Source organism: Cololabis saira, chromosome 17, assembly GCF_033807715.1.
Source record: "Cololabis saira isolate AMF1-May2022 chromosome 17, fColSai1.1, whole genome shotgun sequence".
NCBI lineage: Eukaryota > Metazoa > Chordata > Actinopteri > Beloniformes > Belonidae > Cololabis > Cololabis saira.
In genome coordinates this window covers 8,929,562-8,956,078 of record NC_084603.1, presented here as the reverse complement: position 1 = coordinate 8,956,078, position 26,517 = coordinate 8,929,562, and the positions used below count along the sequence as shown (strand labels likewise).

General features: G+C 40.2%; 1 protein-coding gene across 1 annotated transcript; it reads left to right on the top strand.

Annotated features, from left to right (window-relative positions):
* Positions 1–24,521, top strand: sptlc3 (serine palmitoyltransferase, long chain base subunit 3). The gene is made up of 12 exons (XM_061745309.1): positions 1–125; positions 2,895–3,086; positions 3,639–3,793; positions 6,192–6,340; positions 10,227–10,351; positions 11,756–11,849; positions 14,201–14,306; positions 15,377–15,596; positions 17,407–17,533; positions 19,520–19,655; positions 21,015–21,144; positions 21,216–24,521. Exons 1-12 carry the CDS (start codon positions 63–65, stop codon positions 21,330–21,332), a joined length of 1,614 nt encoding a protein of 537 aa, XP_061601293.1. The 5' UTR covers positions 1–62; the 3' UTR covers positions 21,333–24,521.
* The last annotated feature ends 1,996 nt before the right edge of the window (positions 24,522–26,517 follow it).

The window sequence follows — 26,517 nt, the reverse complement described above, 5'->3', positions numbered from 1 at the left end:
CTGAACCGGCGCAGCAGAAGGAGGAAGTCACCTGTGGAGGATCAGCAGCAGCTGCAGAGGACATGGCCAGAGACACGCACGGAAACCTCAAACCCGGGAGAAACGGCTATCACAACAGGAAAGAGGTAGATTTGTCACCGGTTTGTTAGGTTTGAAACTCATTTATCACGGAGCGCTTGTAGTAACATGGTCAGGTGTTTGCGCTGCTTCTAGGCGTGTTTCCACTGAGCCTTCTCACCTGAGCTGCTGGACGTCTGCAAACATTGTGGTTTCACTGACTGCATCCCAGTTTCCCCACTGTCAAATAAATGTAGAATATAAAACTCATACACGTAAAATTACACTGTTAATGTGATGCAATTAATGTAATCGGAAAGAGTAGTAATTCAAGACCGCACCCTGCAGATCTTCCTCTTTTCCAGAGCAGATTTCCTTGCCCGGAGGCCAGGTGTCAGGAACCTTCCTGCTTTTACCTCAGATCCCTGGCCAATATTCACTGTTTTTGTTGACACTAAATAGGCTACTGATGTAACGTTTTAAGCTAACTGGCAACGTTAGCGGAGGTTTTAACGCATTTAACGTCTGCAGTGGCGTCAATTCAGTGGAAGCTAAGGTATGGCAAGGTTACGAGTCACAGAACTTAACTATAGTATCAATCAACACGTCCAGCAAATATTCATCACAGAAGTCTGCTATGTAGCTAATCTGTGTGGTTAAGAAAATTGGAACTTTTTCAAATGCAGTCTCGCTCACAGCAAAAACTCAAAATCTTACCAGGAATATTTGTCTTATTTCTAGTTAAAATTTCTAATTTTTAGTCAAAAAATCTCATTACATTTAAAACAAGAGTCATCACCAGAAAAAAATAATTTGACAATTTTCACCTGTTTCAAGTAAATTTGCACTTGAAATAAGTAGAAAAATCTGCCGGTGGGACAAGATTCATCTTGTCATTACAAGCAAAAAAATCTTGTTCCACTGGCAGATTTTTCCACTTATTTTAAGTGAAAATCTACTTGAAACAGGTGAGAATGGTTGTTTTTGAGTCTTGTCTTAAATTATATGAAATTTTTTTTACTAAAAATTAGACATTTTAACTAGAAATGAGACAAATATTCTTGTTAAGATTTTCAGTTTTTGCAGTGTATAATAACTAGTGAAATCGATCATGTTGTTCTGATTTGCATTTGTAGTTATTCTATATGTATTAAGTAATAGAATAATCAATACAAATAGACACAGAGTAATTCCATAAATGTATTTAAAAAACAAACATTTACATTTTCCCTTGAAGCCAAGGTGTGGCGGCTGCCGTACCTTGCCATACCCAATTGACGCCCCTGAACGTCTGTATTCAGATTTACCTGAAAACGTTTCAGAATCAGGTTTTTTGGCCAAGTCAGGTCAAACAAGACAGGGAATTTAACTCACTGAACAGTAAATAGACAAATGACAGCTCGTATTAACATATACCATTTTAAAAAAATAAAGTGACAGGTGCAGCAGTATGAGGTAGACATGGTTATTGAAAGGTGCATTGTTACAGCATATGATTGTGGTTATTATTATTAGATTATTAGTTTCGCCTGGCTATTTAAGCTTATTCATACTAATATCTTAGTGGTATGTCCTGTACATCTTACTTTACCTAGATTTTTATTCCAGCTGTTGATGCTACTCAGACAGGTTTTTCCTGTTTCATTACTGTCAGCATTGGCATCAGGTTTGTTTGTTTTCTTCTTGTTGTTGTCTCGACTTAAGCTTGAAACATTTGCAATCATTTTGGCTGACTTTTCCATTTTATAATACAAAAATGTGTCTCATTTTGAATAATTTGGTAACTTGATGCTGCTACTCGTTTCCCATCTTCTCTTTTGGTCAGTTGATATTTCTGATTTCACTTAAATAAAGTCAATGAGGTTCAAACAGTATGATTGACATTTGTTTAGGGGCTAAGCCTTTGCCAACAGGATATATTGTGAAAAAGTCTGTCAGTCACACTTGAAAAACCCTTATTATAATTTGCCCGAAGGCTCATATTTTGTGTTTAAAGGAACCAAGAACTTAAACTCTGTCTGATAAATTGGTCTTACTTGTCTGATGATGTCATTTAACCAGTTTTGAATGGATGGTTCAGTGGCATTACAGACCCAGGGCACAGTAATATTTCTCAGCTTTACCTTTTTTTCTCCCATCTTCACCCAGTGTCAGATTTTGCTACATTTATGGTGATTCTTACATGGATTGTGTAAAACCGTATGACTAGTTTCAAGCAAGAAACACATTCTTTACAAAAAGAAAGGTGGTAAAGACGCTTTTGAGATTTTAACTCCACCACATTAAACCAGCTTTGGTTGTAAAAGCTGTATCTCTGTGGCATTTCAACAGCAATTTCATTAATGCCTCAGGATGGAAAATGTTTGGAAATGGATTGAAATAACAAAAAAGAAAAAATAGCTAATTCTTTGTATAAATGGCAGGCTGTTTAGAGCTCAAAAGTGCAATGCAAAAAGTGCTACAGACCTTTAATTGCTTTAAACATCCAACAGGCTGGACTTTCTTAGGGGCAAATAAAGACTCAGACCAAAAAGATGAGCCTCTTTCTCACATTATTAGGCACTGTTAACGTTTTCCTGCTGAGGCACTCATTTCAAGTCCTACCCAATAAAGAAGAAAATCCTCTCAGTAGTAGGCCTGCAGAATATACCAGACCCCAAAGCCACTATATTTAGTGTTGAATAATAGATACTGGTGACATGTGAGCCACTGTTGGTTTTTCTTTTTAATCCAGGATTTCAACGCTTCATGGGAAATCAAGTTCATGTGGAATAATTGTGCTTTGTTGTGGTCTTGACTGCTATGCAAAACATATTATGTGGGCTCTCATTGAATAGAAAAACGGCCCAGGGACCGGCACCATCTCCAGACAGAGCAAGCAAGAGTCCTTTGAACAGCCGCCCATGTATGTGGCCGTCATGACATATCTGGGTTTTGGTATTGTCACTCTGTTTGGTTACCTGAGAGACTTCCTTCGAGCTGTGGGCCTGGAGAAGTGCCATGTTGCGCAGGAAAGAGGGGAGCAGAAGGTAGGCAAAACGTGGATAAAAATACATTTTTGGCTTATTCACATACATTAGACAGAGGCGTTCATCCAAAAATGAACCCACTGTCAATTTAATTCTCCTCTTATTATTTATAGACCTATAAGCTCTGCCTCTTCACACTGCCTCTCCTCTTTTACACTATAAGGTTGCCATGGGCAAGACAGGACACCATATGTGTCAAAGATCTAATTAAATCTCTGAGGATTAAAGCTCTTTTTTTAGAGCTGTAATAATGTACAAGTCTTTGTGTTGCCATAGATTTGATTTCTTGAATCAACAAAACTGCTTTACATTTGCACCATGTTTTGTTGTTTTGTTTAGTTTCTACACGGAGATGCAATTAATTGCTTTCTATAATAAGGCAGTTTTGTGTTTAAAATCAGTCACCTAAAGTAAAAGGAAGAAAAGCGTTGCTATTAATTCGATATCAAATATAGAGAGATCAATTAGAGAAAAGTTGAATGGATTTGAAGACTGGTTATTCTGGTTGTGGCATATTGTCGAGTCAATTAAAATGTTTGTTTTCTTCCTCAGGATTTTGTTCCGCTTTATCAAGACTTTGAAAACTTTTACACTCGAAACCTGTACATGAGAGTACGAGATAACTGGAACCGTCCGGTGTGCAGCCTACCAGGACCCGTCTTTGACCTCATGGAAAGGGTATCTGACGACTACAACTGGACATTCAGGTACTATAAACCACTAACCTGTGAAATGACCTGTACAGCTTTCACACACAAAAATGTGTTTAACCAACATGTCAGCAGACGGTAGAAAGTGTGACCACTGAGACGGGCTTTAGAATACCTGTTAGTCAACATTCACACTTGTTTGTGTTAAACTGCTGCTTCTGTCCTGATTCTAGATCCAGACTGCTCACAGAGCTGTAAGAGTTTCACTCTGAGATTTCAATTCATTAATCATTTGCGGCTTGTTTCTGTAGACACCTCCGCGGAGCATTTCAAGCATTTTATAGTAGACTTCACATCGACTTCACTATCCTGCAGAGAAATATCATCTCTGGCAGCAGCCAGCACTTCCTTGATTTTGTTGTCATTTCAGTTTCCTTTGATTCCTTTTTGCAAACTTGTCACAATTTTTCAATGAGTGCTTTGATGAATTATGGTGATTATTTGTGCGCAATATGTCAAACGGTGGTTTTCTGATTTATTAGAATTATTGCACCATAATGTCACAATATGCAAAATAAGCTGATGTGTTTCAGACTCATTTATAATGATTAATACTATTAATACGAGATGGGCTGATGGGTCACAAGCCGTGTTCACCTTAGCTTGTTGGTGATATTCAGGCAGAATACGTTATTGCTAAATGAACTGGTTCCACCACCTGTCTGAAAGAAGTAATAGAGAGGCTGAGAAACCTAATAGGCTCCTAATAAATCACACTACTGAATCACCTACAGAATGAGTGAAAGAAAATGACTTTCTTGAGAACTCTGGGACACATGAAAGAAGCATGTATCAGATGCTTAGTTAGCTGGGCCTTCTTGTAGTCAGAGTGCTGGATGTAACAGAAATTGATTATCATAAAAAAGTGTTATGATGTTATAATGGCAAAGCTCATGGTGTGCCTACCTTTGAGTGGTTGTGTGACGGAACAGGATTAAATTGTTATGGCTCCAACTGACAAAGGAGCCTAAAAATGTGCCTGGTACCTTCACTTTGACCAGAGGGTTGTCTCGGGGTCGGGTACGGTCCGTGTCTCAGTGAGCCGTGTCCTCGTTGGAATGTTGTCAGCGTATGCATTTCAACTTTAGAGGACCCAACCGCTTATCCAGCTTTGAAGAGGCGACCTAGGGTTTTTGTTCTCAATCGCGTCTCCTCAGACTTAATAGCAGACAGCCAACACTTTTTCAATCTTTATAGACATCAACTTCTGTGAAATAGTAGCACTAATGGTCAGATGGGTTTTACTCATCAGCAAACATACCCTATGCAAATGAATGTATTAGTTTCTGGACCACAATTGATATTCCTCTTTGCTGTACAGCAGGGTAGGGAGAATATATTATGAAAAGAATATGAGCAGAGCCACAGGGAAGTAAAAAGACATTATGATTCAGTGAAGAGGTAAGCGTGGATTACATGTTTAAAGAGGTTTAATGTGACTGGAAAAAAGTAGATATGGGGCAGTCCTCTGACTCTTGTGTTGGAGTGTGGTGAATTGGTAAAGCGGTATGCAAATATAAATGAGTTGAGAGGAGAAGTGGGTCAGCTGATAAAAGGGAGAAGTTCCCTTCAAATACTTTTAAAGTCAAATGATGCACACAACAACAGGGATTTGCACTCTTGACGACCAGTTGTTGTTTACCTGAACTTGTCTTGTTGCAGGTTTAACTATTACACTGAATCTTTCAAACTTTTCCTAATGTATTCGTTATTATTAAATGTGTATATGTACGTAACATACCACATACTTGATACTTAAAAATGTGTTAATTATACAACAAAAAAATTCAATTTAAATCGATTAACCCAATGCTTCTTTTGCTACTGTTTTTGCTACTCACTACGGTTAATTGAAAGGGGGACAAGTGAATGAAATCACTTTTTTGGGCATCGAGAGAGCACATATTTGCATGTGTAAAATCACAGCTAACTCACAAAAGCCGTCATACCTCCCTCTGCTACTTTAAAAACAGTCAATGCACCGTTCATATTTTATGGTTTTGTGATATCACAAACCAAGATCGGAGTAGATATAGCTCCATTTTTATTTCCATCTTACTCCTTGCAGCGGGAGGAAGATTTCCACCCTCTTAAACCAACTGTTATCAACAGAGCTGTGAAGACGTGCTTCAAAAGTTAGCTTTTGTACTGTCCCTCTACGGTATTTTTATCAAAGCGTGTCATGAAAACGTCCTTAATGCCCTGTGAAACTGTGTCAACTTTGAAATATAGGACATGATATGTCTCTTCTAAATATACATGGTTTTAACTACACTTTGTTCTGATTAATAAATGCCATGTCTAATTGAATGATCCTTTCTTCTTAAACTAGTGAATTAATTCAGTGTGTATGTGTTTAGAAATTATAATGTTAATGCTGTGTATATGTTTGCAGGTTTACTGGGAGGACAGTACATAATGTCATCAACATGGGCTCCTACAATTACCTTGGTTTTGCTGAGAACAACGCTGATTTCCTGAAAACTGTAGCACATAAAGTACAACAGTATGGTGCTGGGGTTTGCAGCACAAGACAGGAAACTGGTGAGTTTGTGGTTGATGTGTTCAGTTTTACAGATAAAAGAGGTTGTGCTACTTATTATCTCGGGTTAGCTCCAACTCAAAGACATTATCTTGAACATAAAATGCTCACTTTATAGTTTCAATTGTAAGAGCTGCATTGCATTGTGCAGTGCTAAAATGTCTTATATGCCTTTATTACAAGTATCTCTGTCAGACCCCAAAGGCGCTGAGTGGATGGAGAAACAAACCGGATAAAAACACTGTTCCCCTCATTCACATCTCATATGCCACCATGTCTTGTAAATTATACTGGCCGGATGTTTAATTATCTGTGAGCGACTGCAGTGTTTTATATGAATAATTCAGCTTTTCTTGAATGATGTAGTTTGGGTATTGGTGGAGATGTACATTGGTTGGCAGAGTGGAGCAGTGAAAACCATGTTATAGTGGTACATGTGACATCATCAAACAAGCCCCTGGACATGGAGCACGATACAAATGGAATATACTTGGATGTGTTATAGCAGATCAGAAAGTGCGATCTGATGAATTTTGAATGGTGTTTTATCCTTTGAACGTCAGTCCAGCTGCTGATGGTGTTAAAGTGGCGGTGTGAATTTCAAACTCTGGCACAGTGGGGAAATCTAAATGGCAGCTGAGTGTAATCCATCAAATCCTTTTTACAGGCAGACATCATGGGGCTCATGTAACATGCCACATGTAGTAAAGTTTTCTGTAGAAAGATATATTCTGTGTCAGGGATATTTAACATATTTACTTCTGCTTCTGTCGAGTCTGTTTCGCGTTGAATGGTATCAGCAGTTTTACAGAGGAAAATCCAGAGGAGTTAAAAGCCGAGTGTATACACATTCATGTCAGGCTGCCACTCCCACATCCAGTGCCACCAAGATCCAGACCCCCAAAACCATCCATTATTCATTCATTCATCTGATTTATTTATATGTTTATTTCTCTTTCAAAATTGGACTGTTTTAGTCAGGGTGTAGAATGCGCATTTCACCTGACTCACGGAGGGCGTTAAGGGAAAGCAAGCATTTCTCTCATGAGACTGTATTGGCCATGAATAATTAAAAATCTCAACAAAAAAATAAATAAATTTCAGAGCCTCTGTAGTGGCACTAATACTGCCGTCCCTACCACCATGGCTTTGTACCAATCTGTACCAGAAAATCCTCAAAAAACAAATTTACATTTTGTTTTTATTGAGTCCACTATTTTAACAGGAAAAAAAAGTTTTGTTTTTACTCTTGTATACACTTATAATCTTCAATGTGCAAATCTTATATGCTGGATGTAAATGTGCATGTAAACTTTTTTGGAAATTTGTTCTGTATTACTGTTAGATGTATTTGAATTAGTTTTGACATCAGTCACCAAAAATATTGAAGTTACTAATCATTCTATCCACCAACAAAAGGGAGTTTGTAAAGGGAGAGCACATCAAGGGTTTCTTAATTGTGAACTACAAATGCAAAAGTAGTTGCAAAGTGCACCGAAAACACACCCTTCTGAATAAACTCACTGTCAAACATTTATAGGGAGGTATAAATGAATAGCTCATTGTTCCTGCTTTTCCTGCAATCATTAACATGCTGTCAGATAGTATTCTGTGACCTGCATTTAGATAAACACCAATTTGCAAATTAATGGAAAACTTCCAGGTACATATTAGTAAAAATACTACAAAATCTACCAATATTCTAATGTGACAAAACTGTTTTGAATTTCCACATGATAAAACTAAGCTAAGTGCTTAACTTAGTGTTATGTGTTATAACTCTAGTAAATGTTAGTGATAGAAATGATTAACCTTTATGTGCTGGTTCTTTTTTCTTCCCTTCCTGCAAAAGCTTTAGAAAATACCAGTCACTTGTTTACAGTTAAAGAGAGAAACAGAGTAGGGTTTTTCATCTTTGTTAATGAAAAGTATAAGGTGAAGGTTTTATTTCACGTGAGCATATCTCAGTTAAGCAGTATGTTATTCATTCTCTACTGAAGAGTATCTAGACCGAGAGGAGGTCTCTGAAGCTTAACATATCAATAAGAAGGCAGGGTGTACCTATAAATCCACAGCTAAGGGAAATGTTCTTTAACAAGAGCAAATGCAAGAACAGTCTTTAGAAAGAAGAAAAAGCAAGGCAGACTTGCCAGCAGGGGTTGTGTGCCTGAGTGGTCAAGGAAATATATGAATCGATCAAACTTTGAGCAAGGCCCGATGGAGACCACCGAATGAGAATCACCATCTAGACAGAGCTGCTTATTCTCATTATAGTTTTATAAACATTGCTCAGTTTTGATTTCCCAGCTCGCCTTCAAACATCCCTCAAGTTGAACCTGTAATACTTGCTCTCTATAGTTAATGAATGTTGTTGATTTTAACTATAACATCCCACATATGTGCTATCAGGATACTATTTTATGCAATATCTTTTTTTTCTGTTTACTGAGATAATTTGTTATTAAAATATTATTTACATTTTGAATTCTTTCGCGAGACTCGGTTAAATAATTATGATGTTGCCATTTTAACATTACAACAAAATTTGATAATATACACAGCCCCCCAAATAAAAAAAAGGCCCCATATAGGTTGTTATTCCATCCAGCATTCATTTAACCTCAATATCTTCAGTTGATAACGAGAGCTTTCCCAATTAAGGTCATCATTTGTGGAAATAATGTCTTATCTTCTCTTAACTACTCATTCACAATCTACACCTGATAAGTCCTAGAATTGTATATTAGAATATGTCCGTACCAACTACTGATAGAAAAACCAAGACATCCCGTTTGCTCTGTTGGTCTGCTGACCTCACTTTTTTTTGACACATAATATAGTTGAACCCAGCAGAGACCAACTGCAGCAACCTGATCATAACACTGCGTTACAGGCATGAAGGGTGCATCACTTTATTCACTGCCCTTCTTCCCTTGATAAACCCATCACCCTGGAAAAGAGGAAATCTGGACTGATAAGATCACATGACCTTTTTCCATTGCTTCGTTCAATCTTTGTACTCTCCAGCAAATTGAAGCGTATTTCCATTTTCCGATTAGTCTCACTGATAAGTGCTTTTCTTTAGGCAACGTAGCTCAATGCTTGATTTCTTTTCCAGTTTTAGCACTGGAAATGTTCCGCCTATTTCCCTTGTTGCCTTTGAGGGGTTTCCGCTGTCTTTTCAGTCGTTTTGTTTGTTTGATGCAGACAATAATTTTAAGCAGTAACACAAACGCAGGATGTCACAGTAACTTGTTGCCAAACATATAATACACTAAAATACCCCCAAAGCCAGAAAAAAACATATACAGGTTATTCCCTATATCTCCCCATGTACCTAACCACTGTAACCATTATTCCATTATTCCTTTATCCAGCAATTATACGCATGGAAAATTCCAGAAAATGTCACTTTTATTTAACTTAATTGAGAAAACACAATGATACTTAATTAATTAAACTACAATATGTTTTTCTTTTCTTTTTTCTTTTTTTCTCGATAAATTCTGGTCCCCACTTGTTAGATTACTTTATAACTACCCACCTCAGCCCCATAACATCCTGCAGAACAATTCCAGGCCTTGCAGGACTTACCATCATATTTCCTATAATGAAAAAGGATAGTTGGAAACACAGCAAAACAAACATATGTCATTTCTTGAATTGCTATAAATCTCACCAGATCCCAAGACAATGTCTGGCATTTGTGCTGATCCAGGGGGTTCTGTTTGGTCCCCTGCTTCTTTTTAAGAGACATCTATCCTTGTTGAAACTTGTGATTGGATGGCAAGGACCAGAAACACCTCAGGGGACTAAAGGATCACCTGATAATCCACCAGGCCCAGTACTGTCTGTCAGTTTGAGGGATTTTTGTAACTGTCTTTTTAGGAAACCTGATCATACACGAGAAGCTGGAACAACTTGTGGCTGACTTCCTCGGAGTAGAGTCGTCCATGACTTTCGGGATGGGATTCGCCACCAATTCAATGAACATTCCAGCACTTGTTGGCAAGGTTTGGGATTTTACACAGCAAATGTAACATACTGAATGAAAAAAAAAAAAAAAAGTCCTTCTGTTTATGTCTGAAGTATTTGAGATATTCATCTAATTAGCCTAGAATTAGCCTAGCTTTTGTTCCACTTATGGATATGTCTTAAATTAATAACAGCCATCTAAAGTCTTCTGCGGAAAAACTCCCGACCACCCCGCTTAATTAAAATTATAATTAAACATTACAGCTGCCAGAAGGAGAAGGCTTAGGGCATACATGACTGCTTTCAGACACACAGCGAAGGAAGGGTAGATTTTGTTTTGAGCGCTTCTTAAGGGTGTGAGTAACCATACTGGGATGTCTTGGCACACCAGGCTGTCTCATGCAGAGGGCTCAGTCACCACGGGCAAGAACGTGCATGAATATCTAGTATTAGACTAGACAGGAGAACGAGGAGGTTGACAGTTTAAGTGATGAGAGCAGGGTCATTTCTGCAGCTCAAGAGGTGCAGCAGCCCTTTAGGCTGCAGTCCTCGCGCTAACCCTGTAAAGGCTGGGGGTCAACCCCGACTTCACACTCTGTCCTGCAGGGGACAGGGTGTGCCCGGACAGGCCTCGCTGTGCAGGCAGAGCCACATTAGAATGACAGCTGTTGATAGACCAACAACCAGGCCAGCTGGACCCCAGGCCAAACAGAGCGTATTTGTCACTGAGCTGGTGTCAACACATCCGCTACAAGACTTCATTCACTTTGATGCAGTCAAATGCTCCGAGCTTTTGCGTTACATATGCTAATGCTGTGGAGAGAATTACATGGAACAGCTGAATTAATTTGCATGCTGATTTTTATGCAATATAAAGTACTGCCCTCCCTATACGAAAACAGCAATGGCTTTGTCGGTCAAAATTGTATCACATTCTGAAGACAAACAATGCATAAACAGGATAAACAATTTTTATCCCCTCACTTAGGATGTAAACAAAGCCAGTTCTGATTATGACATGAGTTGGGGGGGATGGGCATTGGGAATGAGTTGACAAGCAAATAGCCTCATGAATCCTGTTTTTATGATATTGCTCATCCCACAAGGACATCTTACATGAAAGGATTGCATGTGTTTATGCTGAAATACTTTTTTTTTCTTTTAAACGGCAATCTCTCAAAAAAAAGATGCAACAATAAAGATAGGTAGTTCACAAAGCCATGATTTTCATCCATAAATAGTATGCATAGATAGTATGCACCATTTTGACAAGTTTATTTCGTCTTTATGACTAAATCCAGAACACTGCTATGTGCATATGCAAATGTACTCTTCTTATCAATATTCAGAGATTCCCAACCAACTTATGCAGAAATCAATCTTGCTGGAGAGTGTCATTCAGTTACTGTGTTGGAACTGAAGCTGTCTTTGCTGATTTTCAGGGATGTTTGATACTAAGCGACGAGCTCAATCACACATCTCTAATCTTGGGGGCTAGACTGTCCGGAGCAACTATTCGAGTGTTCAAACACAACAGTAAGTCCATTTAGACATAGATGTTTGCTTTACAATAAAAGTACTGTATCACAACTAGTAATGGCCACATTTCTTGAGGTTACCCACATCATTGGTGTTGAATATTTAATGCCTGCGCTCTGTCAACTGGAAGTAACCAGTGACTCTTGTCCTGAAAACTTCATATGATGAAGCTTGCAGCCAGTACTTTTTCTGCTTGCAGCCAGTACTATTTGCACCGGCAAAAGTTTCTTCAATCCAAACTGGTGCTGCTGCGAGAAGCACTTTACTTTTTGAGCAGTACAGGATTTGCTTTAGGGTAAGACCTACTTAGCATACCTTGTTTAGAGTAGCAAAGTAAAAGTTTTAATGAGTTGGGTTTGGTTAGGCATCATGGTGGCTCACAGCAAGAACATCATGGCTCAGATCCCAGCTGGTGCCTTTCTGTGTGAAGTTTGCATGTTCTCGCCATGCTTGTGTGGGTTTTCTCCAGGTATCCCAACGGACTCCTGCAGTCCAAAAGCGTGCTGTGAGGCTAACTGCTGATTTTACATTAACTCTAGAGGGGAGTATGACATTTGTGTGGCTGTAAGTCTTTGTGTGTAACAGTCAGGGAGGGGCAACCGGTCCAAGATGTACCCCTGGTTTTTGCTCGCTGGTACAGGCTCCAGCAGACCCCCGTTACCCTGAATAGGATCGTAGCGGGTATAAATAATGGCTGGATGGATGGATGGATGAACTCGGTTTGGTTTACAGTCACAACTGTGTTTTATTCATCAGCTAAAGAAAAAAAAAGCCAGGGCAAGTTTATTTGTATAGCACATTTCAGCAACAAGACAATTCGAGGTGCTTTACATAATAAAAGTAGTTATTCCATTTATTAATTCACTTTCTATACCACTTCCATCTCTTGTTAGAATCATTGAGTGCTGGACAATGGGGACCTTATTTATATCAACATATAGTCCTACTTTAACACTTTACTCTCTGTAATTGTATATTTTAAATAGATTTGATGGAACATTGATAAGCAAGCAATGATTCAGCATCTATTGCAACTGCATTAGAAACAACCTCTTTCTTTCAGAAGCAGCACAACTGGCCCAGTTGTGCTCAACAGCTCAAATAAGCCAGTCGTCTGGCAGCAAATACATCCTGACAGGTACAAGCTCATTCAGTTATGGGTCTTCCAAGCAGACCCCAGAGGCCTGTCTAAAGGCAAGAAAACCCCTCAGGCTCCTGCGCTGCTGACCCCCACATGCTCCAAACCTCCTTTATCAGAGACAGAAGCTTTATTTCATTAGCAGGACATTTACCGAAAGAGTAATGAGATTAAAAGATGAAATAAATAATAGTGATTCTTTTCTAATCATATTTATTATTGCATACGCACACTGTGTTTCTGAGATCATGCTTTATTGGCATTTCAAATATTTAAAAGGTGTGTCCTCAACAGAGATAAAATTTCATCGCAGAGAGAAGCTAAACTGGTTTGTGCAGTTTAGCATCAGCAGACTTGCATAAAGGAAGTTGTAATACAGGTGGCAACTTTCATGCTCATGGCATTGTTTGTTTTTTTATAGTTGATGCGTGTACTTATTTGTTCTTTATTAAACCAGTAGTTTTTATGCACCATTAGGCCAAAGATAAGATAAAATTGTATCATTTTATGGATATTCAGTAGTGTCAGGGAATGGTTTATGTGGAGGCAAAGATAAAATCCAGTCATATAAAATCTCATACGAGGCCATGGCTTATCTCAAATCAGTTATATTTTGAAATCTTTCCTTGGGCGCGTTGGCTGCCCTTTATTTAGATATATCTAACACTAGATGCACTTTCTGCTGTTAAACTTCAGGAAGCAATGTCAACGGCAGAGCATCTGATGCCTAAGAAGTCAACATGCTGTTGTGTTGAGGGAGTAAAGTCAGTAATCAAGAATATGATTAATTATGACAGGTTTCCTGCTGCTCAGCAAATCAGTTGAATTGTATTCTTACTTTTAATAATGTTTCATAACTACTGCTAGCCAATACTGCCATCTGCTGATGTGCAGCAGAAGATCATGAATAATGTCACATTTTATTGTACCGGTTTAAAAGCTAAAAATATCCCTAGGAATTAACTGTGAAGCCAAAATTTGGGTTTTGATTTATTTATTAATTTATGGTATTACAATAGTGGTGTTACCTGCAAGGTTTGATTTTAATTGTTGCTTCACTCAACGGCAGTTTGTTTTGTAAATATTAAGGGTTATATTCCATTTTACCTAACTAATCTGTTATTGGAGACTAAGCACACAGCTTTAAAATGTAATTATGCTGTTGTATTGTTCACTGATATTTTTTTTTCTTATTTTCCCTGTATGTCAGACATGCAGAGCTTAGAGAAGATGCTAAAAGAGGCAGTTTGCTCAGGACAGCCTCGGACCCACAGGCCCTGGAGAAAGATCCTCATCATGGTGGAAGGCATCTATAGGTCAGACATCCTTACACAAACCACAGATGAATGCACAGTAGATTCTCTGTTAGAAACTCTGGTTCTGGTGTCAGACTTTGTAGGAATGGGTTTCTAAGTGTGTCAAGCAGAGTTTTGTCCAGCCACATTGTGGCAGAAATCTTTATTTGTAACCCCAGGTAGGTCTGTGCTTACCAGTCCTTTTTTAATGGTCTCATTTTCAATCGCTTCCCTTCCTACTCTTTGAATAATAGATTATATGTGTGTGCATGTGGGTGAGTGTTTGTGCATGTGTGGGGGGTTGGTTAGCGTTTGATTGCTGAGCAGAGGAGAAAGGTATTGTGCGTCTCTCCTGGCAGTGAGCTGTCTCCAGTCTTAGTGACCCTCTCCATCTGCTCATTAGCTCTAAAATCAAGGCCAAATGGAGCCACTGAGATTGACTTGGCTGCATCGCCAGCTCCAACTGCTTATCACGTCCGCTTTCCTTTCTGCTTTTTTTTTTTTTTTACCTCTTTTTGTCCTCCACAGCATGTGCATTTCACTCCTTCTGAAATTAAATATGCTTCAGTCAAGAAAAGGGAAAACCTTAAAACTGACCGGTATTAATATAACGGCACACAGAAAAAGCTCATTTCAAATGATACGGTTTTCTTTATCGGACAAAAATGTGTAATGTCAAGTCCACCAGATCAGAGTGAAATACCGCTTTTTCAGGACCGCTCTGAAAGGAGTAATGCTCCATCTATCAGTTCCCTGTAACATCAAAAGGTTTGGATAAGCGTACTTTAGCTTTATCCCAACCTTGCCTTTGATGTCCACGACGGTCCTGGTTCAACTCTGTTTTCTGTCATTTTGGCTGAAGACGTTGGTCAGGGATTGCTCCGTTCTCCAGCTATGTAATTACTCATGCTGTCCGTTTGTAGCCTTAAAAGGTTTTCATCAGAGGGGAGAAAGGTGGGAGTAAAGGAAACTGTGCTTGTCTAAATTATGTCATATATAGAGATGCTCTGCAGTGGATTCTGACTCTGATTATCTACTTTGTTAATTTTTCCTAAATGTGTTAAATGTTTGTGTGATTCTCTTGTCATTAGCATGGAGGGCTCAGTAGTTCGACTGGCTGACATTATCGCCCTGAAGAAGAAGTATAAAGCGTACCTGTACCTGGATGAAGCCCACAGTATTGGAGCAGTGGGGCCGTCAGGGAGAGGTGTGACGGAGCTGTTTAATGTGAACCCAGCTGACGTGGATGTGATGATGGGGACTTTCACAAAGAGCTTTGGAGCTGCTGGAGGCTACATCGCAGGAAAAAAGGTTATTGAGGATGTTTATTTTAGTTGTTTTTGTTTTCCCTGCTTTCAAATCATCAACGGTAGCCAAATTTTAAGTACGTGCATTGCTGTTTTTGCCTGAAAAAAACCTTTAGAAACTGTTTTCACAGTTGGCATTGCAGAACAATTGAAAGTATTGAGAATAATTTGGCTGAGGTCTGTTGTTTCAAAGAAGTGGGACTGGATCATATTCACTCCATCACACTCCAGATCTCTAACAGCCCTCATGTGTCCAACAAATGTTTCCTCAGCTTTAACTCTGGGACTTTTTAATTCCCTTATACTCCATTAAAAAGTACACTTGAGTACATAACCGCATTGGTTTTGTGGCACTTGATTAGAAAGGAACTGAGGAACCGGCCTTGCTTTATTTGAATTAGTCAGTGAGAGAGGGACCCTTCCTTCCTTTTGCCTTATGTAAACTCAATCCTGGTCAGCCATAATAAGAAGGTAAAGCTGGCAAAGGGCCAGCCCCTTCTTGTGGCAGGCATCGGAACTGCGCTCCAGATTTAACAGGATGACTTTTAACAAGCGTGATAATGTTTGAAGTATGAACACGCTGCCTGGGTTTGACAGCTGGCTGTAGTAAACTCCTGACAGAAAAAAGGGGGGAAAAAAAGCAGGAAAAGGGAGAGGAACCCTTAAGATTTAACATATTTGTTGTTGTGGTGAAGTCCCCCAAATCCTGTGTTAAGTGGATTCAGGTTGACCATCAAAAGACTCTGCAGATGTGTTCTGGACATTAGTCATGTTATAGCTCGTTTATGAGAATACCAAAATAATATATATACATATATGCAATAAATACTCAACAAGCTCCTAATTCATTTCAACCTTGCACATATCAGACTTTTAGTTACTTTTTTTCCCCTAAATCTGAAGTGCAATGAAACTATAGTGGACATTAAATTTATCTATCCATTGAAGAGCCAAGAATGTCCAAGTTTCCATGTTGTTCTGGCACCGTTCCTTCTGTGGTTTTGTGAACATGTTCGCCACATCAGTAATGTGACCACTATGCGGCTTAGAAAAGGCCCTGCGTTGTCACTCTGTGACCCAGGCATGCGATGGATTTCGGACATCATCTCTTTACTGGCTTATCTTGGTTGCACCAAAATCCTGCGGTACCACAAAGCTGTTAAAATCTCCTGACGTAAAATAAAACCAGATGTCAGGTTGTTCCAGGGTTCGTATCCTATCGTCGAACACTTCCACTGAAATCTTTTCCCTTCGTGTGTGTGAGTGAGCCACAGCCACCGCCCAGTGGGGACAGATGGTGGTGAGTGGAAATGGTGGTCAGAGATCATCTCCGGCTGCATGTCATCACCCCGCCACCACTGAGCAGTAGCCCATCGCCGCTGAGGTCCGCTCCAAACCTCAGACCATTCACACACACATGCTCCAGGACCCATGACCATATATGTTCCCTGAAATTCTCTCTTGTCAAGCGCTGGCCTAATTTATCTCCTGCTGACATTTCAGAATAATAGACATGAGAATCTTCAGTTTGGCTCATTCTGTCACTGATTCTTTCTCAAATGAATGTGCTGGAGTCCTGGGTCTGGAGTGGGACAAGATCCAGAGCTATTTTACAGCCTGTGCTGAAGTGCTCATGGGGACAGAGAAATGACCTGGGGTGTTTTTGATTACTTTTCAGGTGTTGAGTATGCATGAGCTCTCTCTAGTGGTCCTAAATTACAATTGCAGGACCAGATCTTAGAAGTTCATATCTTTTTTTAAAACATATTCACACTCAAGTTTCTGTTTGCATGACACACTGTGTAATATTGCAGGAGCTGGTGGACTACCTGCGGAGTCACTCTCACGGTGCGGTATATGCCTCAGCCATGTCCCCTGCGGTTACAGAGCAGATCATACGAGCCATGAAGTGCATCATGGGAAAAGATGGGAGCACAGAGGGTAGGAATCTTAAACAAAACCTTTTCAAGTGTTTTTTTTTTTTAATTCACCACAGAAGATACATTTTAATTGTCATGTAAATAATCATAGTATATAGTAAAAAGGTGGAACATATGGAAAAGAAAAACTCAACAAATGTTGCTGCAGATCTGAGTTATGATGGAAGAATATCCAGATATTTATGATGGCCTTAGTTGCAGATTTGCATGTCACAGAAGAGAGAGAACTCGGTGAAAATATGCAGTCTCTGAGTTCTACTTATACCTGTCAAATATGCCTTAAACTGACATGTTTTATATCTCGTTTTGGAGACATTTTCTTACTCTTTTCTGTAATATTTTATAGAAACAACAGCTAACCAAATCCAGAGCACCCTACCTATGTTAACATTAGAAGTAAGACCTGCAGGAAAACACAAACAGCTGCTTGATCAGAGCATGTGGAAGCAATTACGGGGGTCTGCAGTGGTAAGGGACGGGGAGACGTGCAGTCCTGGAGCATTTTCATATAACAGTATGTGTGTTGTGAGGTATGCTGCTCCACTGTTGCTGCTTTAATGGCATCAGACACAAGCGCAGGGAAGCAGCTGCTACCAAACCAGTCATGGTGCATTTGGAAATGTATGTTATTTAGCTGTTGATATATTTTTGTTACATCTTGTGTTTGTGCCATTAAGTAAATAACAGATATTTACAGGACTTGAAATGCACCTTAAGGGGAAAAAACAGGCAGCTATGTGACTTGTGTGGCGTATAAAAATAAGCAGGAGTGGAGTCGAGCGCTGGTGAATCTTCATAAGGACTGAAACCTTGTGTGATATGGTTGAGAAATATTGTGAGTTCATGCAGAGATGAGTAACTTTCATTTGGCTCTGAACCAGACATGCTTTGCATCTGACGTAGTCTAGAGAAAAAGCTGTTGTGGAAAAATCAGTCTTGACCTGTCTTATAGAGGGGGAAGGAACACTGAAAACAGCAGAGTCTTTCAAAACATCATTTCCAGTGTCCATCAAAACAGCATTAAATGTCACTGAGAAGAAAGTTATTCCATCGCTTTCACTCCGTCCATCTCTGGCTTCATCTTTCTCTTTGATGTTACATTTTGGATCACTCTTGACGGCCAGCAGCATCCACACGTTCTCGCCCACACAAGATTTTTATGTTTGGCAGCAGGTTTTTGACCTCCGCGGCCTCTATCTTAGCAGAGAGAAGCAATTTACAAAATGGGGCCCGTGCTTTTTGGCAGATGTCCGAATGTTGTGTTTTTTCATCCCTCACTCTCTCTCTCTGTTTCTCTCTCTCTCTCTCTCTTTCTTGCTCTCTGTTGCTTTGCTGAGATAAGGGGGTTTAAAGTGCTCTCTTACATCTCTTTGAAAGAACAGCCAATCTGTTCCCAGGTAATCAGAGGGAAACATAGCTGTGCTCCAAGGCTGGGCCATGCCAAGCTCTGCTGCAACCGCCGAGCAAGCAGGCTCCCCGACGCTTCACAATGTTGAGGAGCACAGGGGATCCACAGAGCAGGCCCTCGGTGCTGCCTTTGATGTGCTTTCTAATATATCCATCTGAAATATTGCACATTTGATACTTAGACATTATTTGTATTCTGTTGCAGTCATGGCTAAGCTCCACTGGCAGTCACTAATTCCGTGTGAAATCCATCATAGCCAATTTGTGAGCCCCTCCATTCTGGCAACAAACAAGTGTGTATACCATGCTGTCAGGCAGACAAAACTGAACCATCTGCTGCTGCAGCTGAGCTTTAATCATGAGCAACTTCATAGTGGAGCCTAGAATGGCCCAGATGGTTGCACACGGCTCAGGATGAGATGCCACTGCAAGAAAAAAAAAAAAAACGAACACACTATATGTCAGCCAATGCTGACATATAATGTTGCTCCCGGCAGGGGACGGTGGAAATATGGAGGGGAAAGCAGCGAGTTGGTGCTTTACTCATGTACATCTGGCGCTGTCCTTGTTTTAATTGGAGGCATTAGACGCATCCGCCAACTGGCAGAGAACACCAGGTACTTCAGAGCCAGGCTGAAGGAGATGGGCTTCATCATTTACGGCAATGATGACTCACCTGTGGTTCCAGTCCTGCTCTACATGCCAGGCAAAGTGGTGTAAGTATACCTAAACTCTCACCTACGGTAGTACAGGAAACTCATGTGGATATTCACTGCACTCAAACTTACATTGAACCAGTGATTATTAACCTTTTTTGTCCCTGGCTGTCACAAGCCATTTCTGATCAGCCCAGCCCGTATTCCCTCTAAGTGATTTGGATAGCAGCTATTTTGCTTCCTCTAAAGTTATTCCAAGAATAAGTAGTCTAGACCAACAAAGTCTGTGAGCACTTAGGAGCCAGCATCAGGTATTTATTACACATAACCATAGATTGTTTTTGAGCCTCTCAAGTGCATAATCAATGAAGTATAAAGTGTCTTTCAGTGCCAGTCACAACTGATATCCATGAAAAACTGCTTTCTTCTATAATCAGAAAGAACTTTGATTCAACATCAGATATTAGGTCGCCTTGTTACTGTGGACGTCGAACCTGTACCAACGTGTTGTGTTTCTCTACTACCATAAATATTTATAAAAAGGCCTGCCTCTGAAACACTGGCACTGTTTGGCCCCTCTCAAGGTCTAAAATATTTAACCCTGTAGTAACACGGAGGGCCTGCATGAAAGTAGAGTTTCTATTGATGCTGTTGAATCGGCCAGGATACCAAATAATGTTGAAGTTTTTGTGAATCTGAATGGACATTAGCAGGAGAAATTATACATTTTAATGCCGGTTACCAGAGCTGGGTAGAGTAGCCAAAAATTGTACTCAAGTAAAAGTACAGTTACTTCAGAATAATATGACTCAAGTAGAATAAAATAATAAAATAAATTAAAATTACACAAAATAAAAAATAGCTTAAATTAAAATAATCTTAAAGTAAATTCAAGTACTTTAATAAATAATAAATAAAATAACAGAATAAAAAAATAAATTAAGCACAAGTAGCACAAAATTTCAAGCTTTTGTACTTTTCTTTTTTAACCAGGCAGAACTAGAACAAGCCCATGAACTCATAGAAACTCTGTGTGTGTTTGAGTCTGCGTAAATGTGACAAAACATGCAAAAACAAAAATTTTTCCCAAAGTATCACCCAGTGATGTCATGAGATTGACGTGACAATGTAGCCTAATGTAGCGGAGTAAGAGTAACAGTTTCTTCTTCAAAAATCTACTCAAGTAAAAGTAAAAAGTATAGTGATTCAAAACTACTCCTAAAAGTACAAGATTTCCCAAAACTTACTCAAGTTAATGTAACGGAGTAAAAGTAACTCGTTACTATCCACCTCTGCCGGTTACCATGACAGTGTTTTCACAAGTCAGAGGAAGCGCCACTCTTACTGTACTTGAGGTGTGTCTTCTTTGTAGTTGTGTACATGTAAACTCATGATTGTTTTCGTTTTGCTGCTGAACAGAGCTTTCGCTCGGGAAATGCTGGAGAGAAAAATAGGCGTTGTGGTGGTCGGCTTCCCCGCCACGCCGATAACGGAGGCAAGAGCACGCTTTTGTGTGTCCGCAGCACACACTCGAGCCATGCTGAACCAGGTAAATCTGTCTCTGAAGTTTTGTCTGAAGGACCTCTGCATGCAGGCTCTGACGTTTCCCTCCGCTCTCAGGTGCTGCACCATATGAACGAGGTGGGAGACCATCTTTGTCTGAAGTTCTCACGGCAGAAATATTCTTCTCAACCCGAGCTTTGTGAAGATGGACCTGGAGCTGGACCGCTGATATGACCTGTGTCGCCTTAACTTCACTGTGTCAGGAGGAACCGTTCATGTCACATCGGACTCATTAACACACATGTTTTATATTTTACAGCAGAGAAGGAACCACAACTGCTTTTTTTTATGTTGTAACACATTGTGATTCAGCAGAATGATTGTTTGTGCGCCGTTTAAAAAAAAAAAAAAAAAAACAACTAAATAGAATTTTCTATCTATTTATTTCTAATTATTTATAGGAAATTTATTACATATCCATGAATCTTTGAAATGCTATGATTTACACGTTGAGAAAAATCCAATATTTCAGTTTTGGCTTAGATGTGAAGCTCCTCTCCAGGTCACATTAGCAAACAGTTTTAGGAATCTCAACTCGAGAAGAAGGCTTGCCTTTTTATGTCTATATTTAGACTGAAACTTATTATGGAAGCATTTTTGTGTTTCTAATAAATTGAAATAAAAAAAACACTTATTTAAAAATACATGTTTGTGCTAAAGGAAGAGAATTTGATGACAGGAATCCCTTTGGTGTGAGGAGCGGGAAAAGTACCCGGCATTGGAGTTACTGTAAGATTGATAAGTTGGTGGGCCTGCTGATATCCATCCATCCTGTTTCTATATCTGCCTCATCCTGTTCATAGGCAGTGGGCCAGGGCCGAGCCCAGCTGTCATCTGACGAGAGCTACACCCTTGACATGTCACCAGTCCATCACGGGGCAAAGAGGACTTTATTAAATATAGTCTTACTTAAACTCTTTGTTCTTTATTGTACCAGTAAATGTAGAACTGGAAATGCATGTGATGGGTAATTATTAGGCATGTATAATAGAATATCCCTTGCACTGAAGTGTCCCTTTCCTTGACTGGCTGAGCCTTCACAGGGCCAGTTGGAGACAAACAACCACCGCACTTATTTTCACTCCAGCAGTCAGTTTAGAGCCATCAGTTCATATAGTGTACGACGTGTTTTAAACTGTGGGAGTAAGCTGGAGTGGCTGGAGAAAACCCACACGGCCTCAGGAAAAGCAAACACAAAATCCACATCCCTGATTCAAACTCAGAACCTTGTTGCTGTGAGACGACTGTCCTGCTTTACAGAAGAGTTTGTCTTTCCTAGTGAACTGTTGTCATAAAAAAAAAACCTCCATATCCACGGTAAATGATAGCTTTGCTGGGAATAGTAGATCAAGCAGTAATCGCTTCTTTGGCGTGCTGTTAAATCTCAACAAATAAAAAAGGTGTTGGAGCTTGCTTTGTGGCAAGACTGCTCATATTCACCAAGTCTAAACAGCTTAATTGATGATGTTTTAAAGACCTGCTGTTCTGTTTCACATACAAACTGTGTTGCAGTCGTGAAGTAAAGTATGTAGAGTATGCAGCACCTGAGCCAACAGAAACCTAACCCAGCAATTAGCACTGAACCCTAAATTCTCATAGCATGGGGTAATCATTTGATTAGCACAGGAAGGATTACAGCTAGATGATATGTGTGCTTTCACAATGTGGCAGATTGGTTCAAGTCGGCACTTGTTTTTCCTCGGGACATTGGTAATATTTGTGCTCTCCTCTCCATAAACAAACCAGCGTTAGCATTTTTCAAGACTGGGAAACACATACAGTTCTTGGGAAAGCAGAAAAAGGGACAAATTAGAAACATAAATTGCAGCGACAGAAATTAATGAGAAGAAAAAAGTTTCTTGTTCCATCAGTGAATACCACACATCTGGCTGCTTTAGCCAGAAACAATAGGAAACGGCTTCTTTAATCATCTAATCTGTGACATCATTCGAATGCAATATTCCAGCAAGACCTGGATGAGAAAGGTGGTCGGCGGTCGCGTATGTTGCATGGGCTGAACTAATCCCTTTCCGATGTCTGCTATTAATTTCTATTTACTGTCACCTTTAGCATGAATGTGAACATTGTTCAATTCATTTTTGGGTTTACGCGCAGGAAACAGATGTGTGTGTACAGAGGAACTGAAAAGCTTGATTTAATTCTCGTGCACGATGCAGTGCAGAGATGGAGAGTTCAGATACAAAGCTCAGATGTGAGTCCTCGGAAAGGCAAATTGTAACCTGCTGAGACTTAGCAGGAACATTTTTGCATGGTTGCACAGCAGGAAATGGCTTGTTCTCGGAATTTCATATTTGAGGATGAATTTTGAGAATTAAACTGAGGTTAAAGGAAATCTTATACTTTTGTTTTAGTAAGCATTCAGACTTAATACTTGAGTCCCAGAATGGCTGCTCAAACTGGTTTGAGTCCATTGGTGGAGTTCATATAACCTTCAAGTTAGGAAAAAGGAAGCCAAAACTTTGTCTACCTGAGATTTTTATTTATTTAAGTACAAATTTGTTCTTATGATGGACTGACATCCTGCCTTTTACTAAAAGAGAGGTGGTACAGACTCCAGCAGTGATGTAGTGAGTGATGGACGGACACAGCAGCTATAAGCAGCAAAACTACAAGGGCAGTCAGCTGATTTCAGTGTTCAGTGAAGAAATAATAATAAAACAAATGTAATTGTCTCCTGCTATATTTAAGACAATTGTTTCAAGCATTTGAGCGGTGTTGTGATCCCTTAGAGGTGTCAGTTTCAAAGAGGCCGCTGAGACAGTGTGACCACAAGTACACATGACAGTCCCAGCAAGGTGGGAAGCAGCCTGCCAAGGTTCCTCCAGTCACACGACTGCCTTTAAGCTCCAGCAGAAGTGGCAAATGGTTTGTGATGGCATTCAAAACATCTGTGCAGCCAGACTTCTGGTGGCAAGGCTCCCGGAGACCTGCCTGCCTGCACCAGCCTCTTTTGAACTGCAGATCCAAATACGCCGCACTTATTGGAATGGCATGTAGCAGCTATTCTGAAGGGGGATCCTCCGCTCGGCCTTTGATGTCCACCACTGTGTCCAAAGCAGGCGGGCCGTTCTCGCTGCTCCCTGTTTTCCATTTAGACGGAGATTTTTCTATTCTGGAAGGAGTGTTTTGAAGTGAAGCAGACAAAGCGCAGATTTACATGGTTTGGACAGCTGTGCTCTGCTTAAATTAAGACAAGATTACAGTAAGGCCACATTGGGGAACCAACGGAAAGCAAGGCGGTGGTAGTGAACATCTTTTATGCATTTTTTTCTATTCATTTAATTATTTTTTTACTTAAGAATAACAATGACCTACTGTGTATTTGACCACTGTTTTTGGAATAAAGGGGTTGGCTAGTCCTCCTTTTTTTTTCTTTATTTTTTTTTCTGTGTGTAGTTGAATGGGGGGGTGAAAGGTGTTAAACTGTTCCATGTCACTCATCTCTTTGTACTGTAGGCTTCTGGCTTTTCTCAGAATGAAGGTAAGCTGCTCCAACCCGATCTATTCCATGGGCTTTCTGGCAGGAGTGGGCACTAGATACAACACTGAGAGGAGCGAGGGGCTTGACCTCAACAAACTTCCCAGAATCCCCCCAGCCATCATGCAGGAAGCTCATCTGACAGACAATCAAATATATTATGCAGCTTGAGAGAGACTGACAACACAGAAGTGATGAGAGAGTGAGAAAAATGAAATGATATGATTAAGGGAAATTGCAGATGCAGACACTCATAATGAGCATTGCCATTGTTCCAAGTGTGTGTGTTTGAGTTAAAGGGGACCTATTATGAAAAACATGTTTTTTTTTCTTGCTTTAACATAAAGTGGTCTCCCCTAAGCCTGCCAACTCAGAGAAGGAGGAAAGCAACCAAACTCTGCAGTGTCTGTACAGCTGCCCGGATGAGCCGTCCAGTGTCATGTGGCTTCTACGAGCCGTTCAGATTCTGCTCACTTTCGTTACGTAACTAAAATGCAAACCACGCCCACAACTAAACACCGTATCCTAACTGCATGCAAGCGTCCGACTATCGCGTCGCACTGCGTGACATCGGACGCTCTCTGTCCATCTCCCTCCAGCCAGCTGCCACTTTATTGAGGTTTTTGTAGTGAAATGAGGAGGAATCATAGAGATAACTTCTCATTTCAACTAACTGGATCAGCCGTTCATCATCCATGACTGTTTCCTACAGCGCTTTCAACCGGCTTTCAACGCGAGCGACAGGAAGAAAATAGAAGCAGGGCGGCCGACAAATGTTCAGCTCAAAAAGGCGCGTTGCGCGGCGCAGTGTCGCTCGCGGACAGTTAGGACAGTCCAAAAGAAAATAAAGCAAAGGAAATGATTTTGTCGCTGGCACTCGCTCGCATCCTATGCAGTTAGGACCATGGATCTATAGTATTACTGGATGGAAGACCGAAAATGGCCACCCATTCATTTCAATGTAAGTTGCTCGCCTGGCGCATAAGCCAAAAAAAGTTCCTGACTTCCGGGTTTACTTCCGTGTTATGGGGCCCATAGAGCATGCGCAGTTGAGTCACCTCCCATGATGCTCTGGGGCCTCCCATCATGCCCACGGGGCAATGACGCGAATATTAATATAATATGTATTAATATAATATATTAATGTATATTATTACATGTATAGTATTACATATATTATTAATGTATTAATATCATATAATTACAATATATATTAATATAATACATCCGTGGAATGCACGGACACGGCTGTGACGTCAGCCGTGACGTCACGCCCAGAAACAGACTTTTCTTTGACTTTTCTGGCCGTTAGAAAACATTTTTGACGGATATAAAGTTCATGACTTAAAAATATAGAATACAAAGATTAGTAATTAACGGTGATTACAGCTGGAGGTGTCCTGTGAACAGTTTTAGAGGCTTGTCTTTTACTATTGCGGTCTATGGGAAAAAAGCTTTCTGGGCCCCATGGGATTTTTTGTTGCAGTAGCGCGGCTGGCCACTGGAAAAAATCAGCGCGCCTTCTGAGTGCGAGACTGGGGGGCTGGTTAGGACACGGTAACTCCACCGGCCGGAGCTTCCGCCATTTTTTCGTAGCGGCGTATCGCGTCATTCAGACCCCGTCCACACGTAGCCGGGTATGTTTAAAAACGAATATTTCCCCCCTCCGTTTATAAAAAAATTTGCATCCACACATAACCGAAGATCTGCGTTTTCGACCACATTCATAAGCATTCTAACCTGTAGATCATCTGCAGCTCCCGGGGAAGCTGCACCTCCGCGGCTCCGCGGGCACCGTAGGGTGCGCGTCGCTGCGTACCCTACGGTGTAGCCTCTGTGTCGGTGTAACGCAGTAAATGG

Excerpts from the sequence above, each read along its gene's own strand:
- sptlc3 (XM_061745309.1), top strand. The coding sequence starts at position 63 with ATGGCCAGAGACACGCACGGAAACCTCAAACCCGGGAGAAACGGCTAT. Across the intron at positions 126-2,894 it reads GCTATCACAACAGGAAAGAG|AAAAACGGCCCAGGGACCGG; the intron begins GTAGATTTGTCA and ends CTCATTGAATAG. Across the intron at positions 10,352-11,755 it reads TTCCAGCACTTGTTGGCAAG|GGATGTTTGATACTAAGCGA; the intron begins GTTTGGGATTTT and ends GCTGATTTTCAG.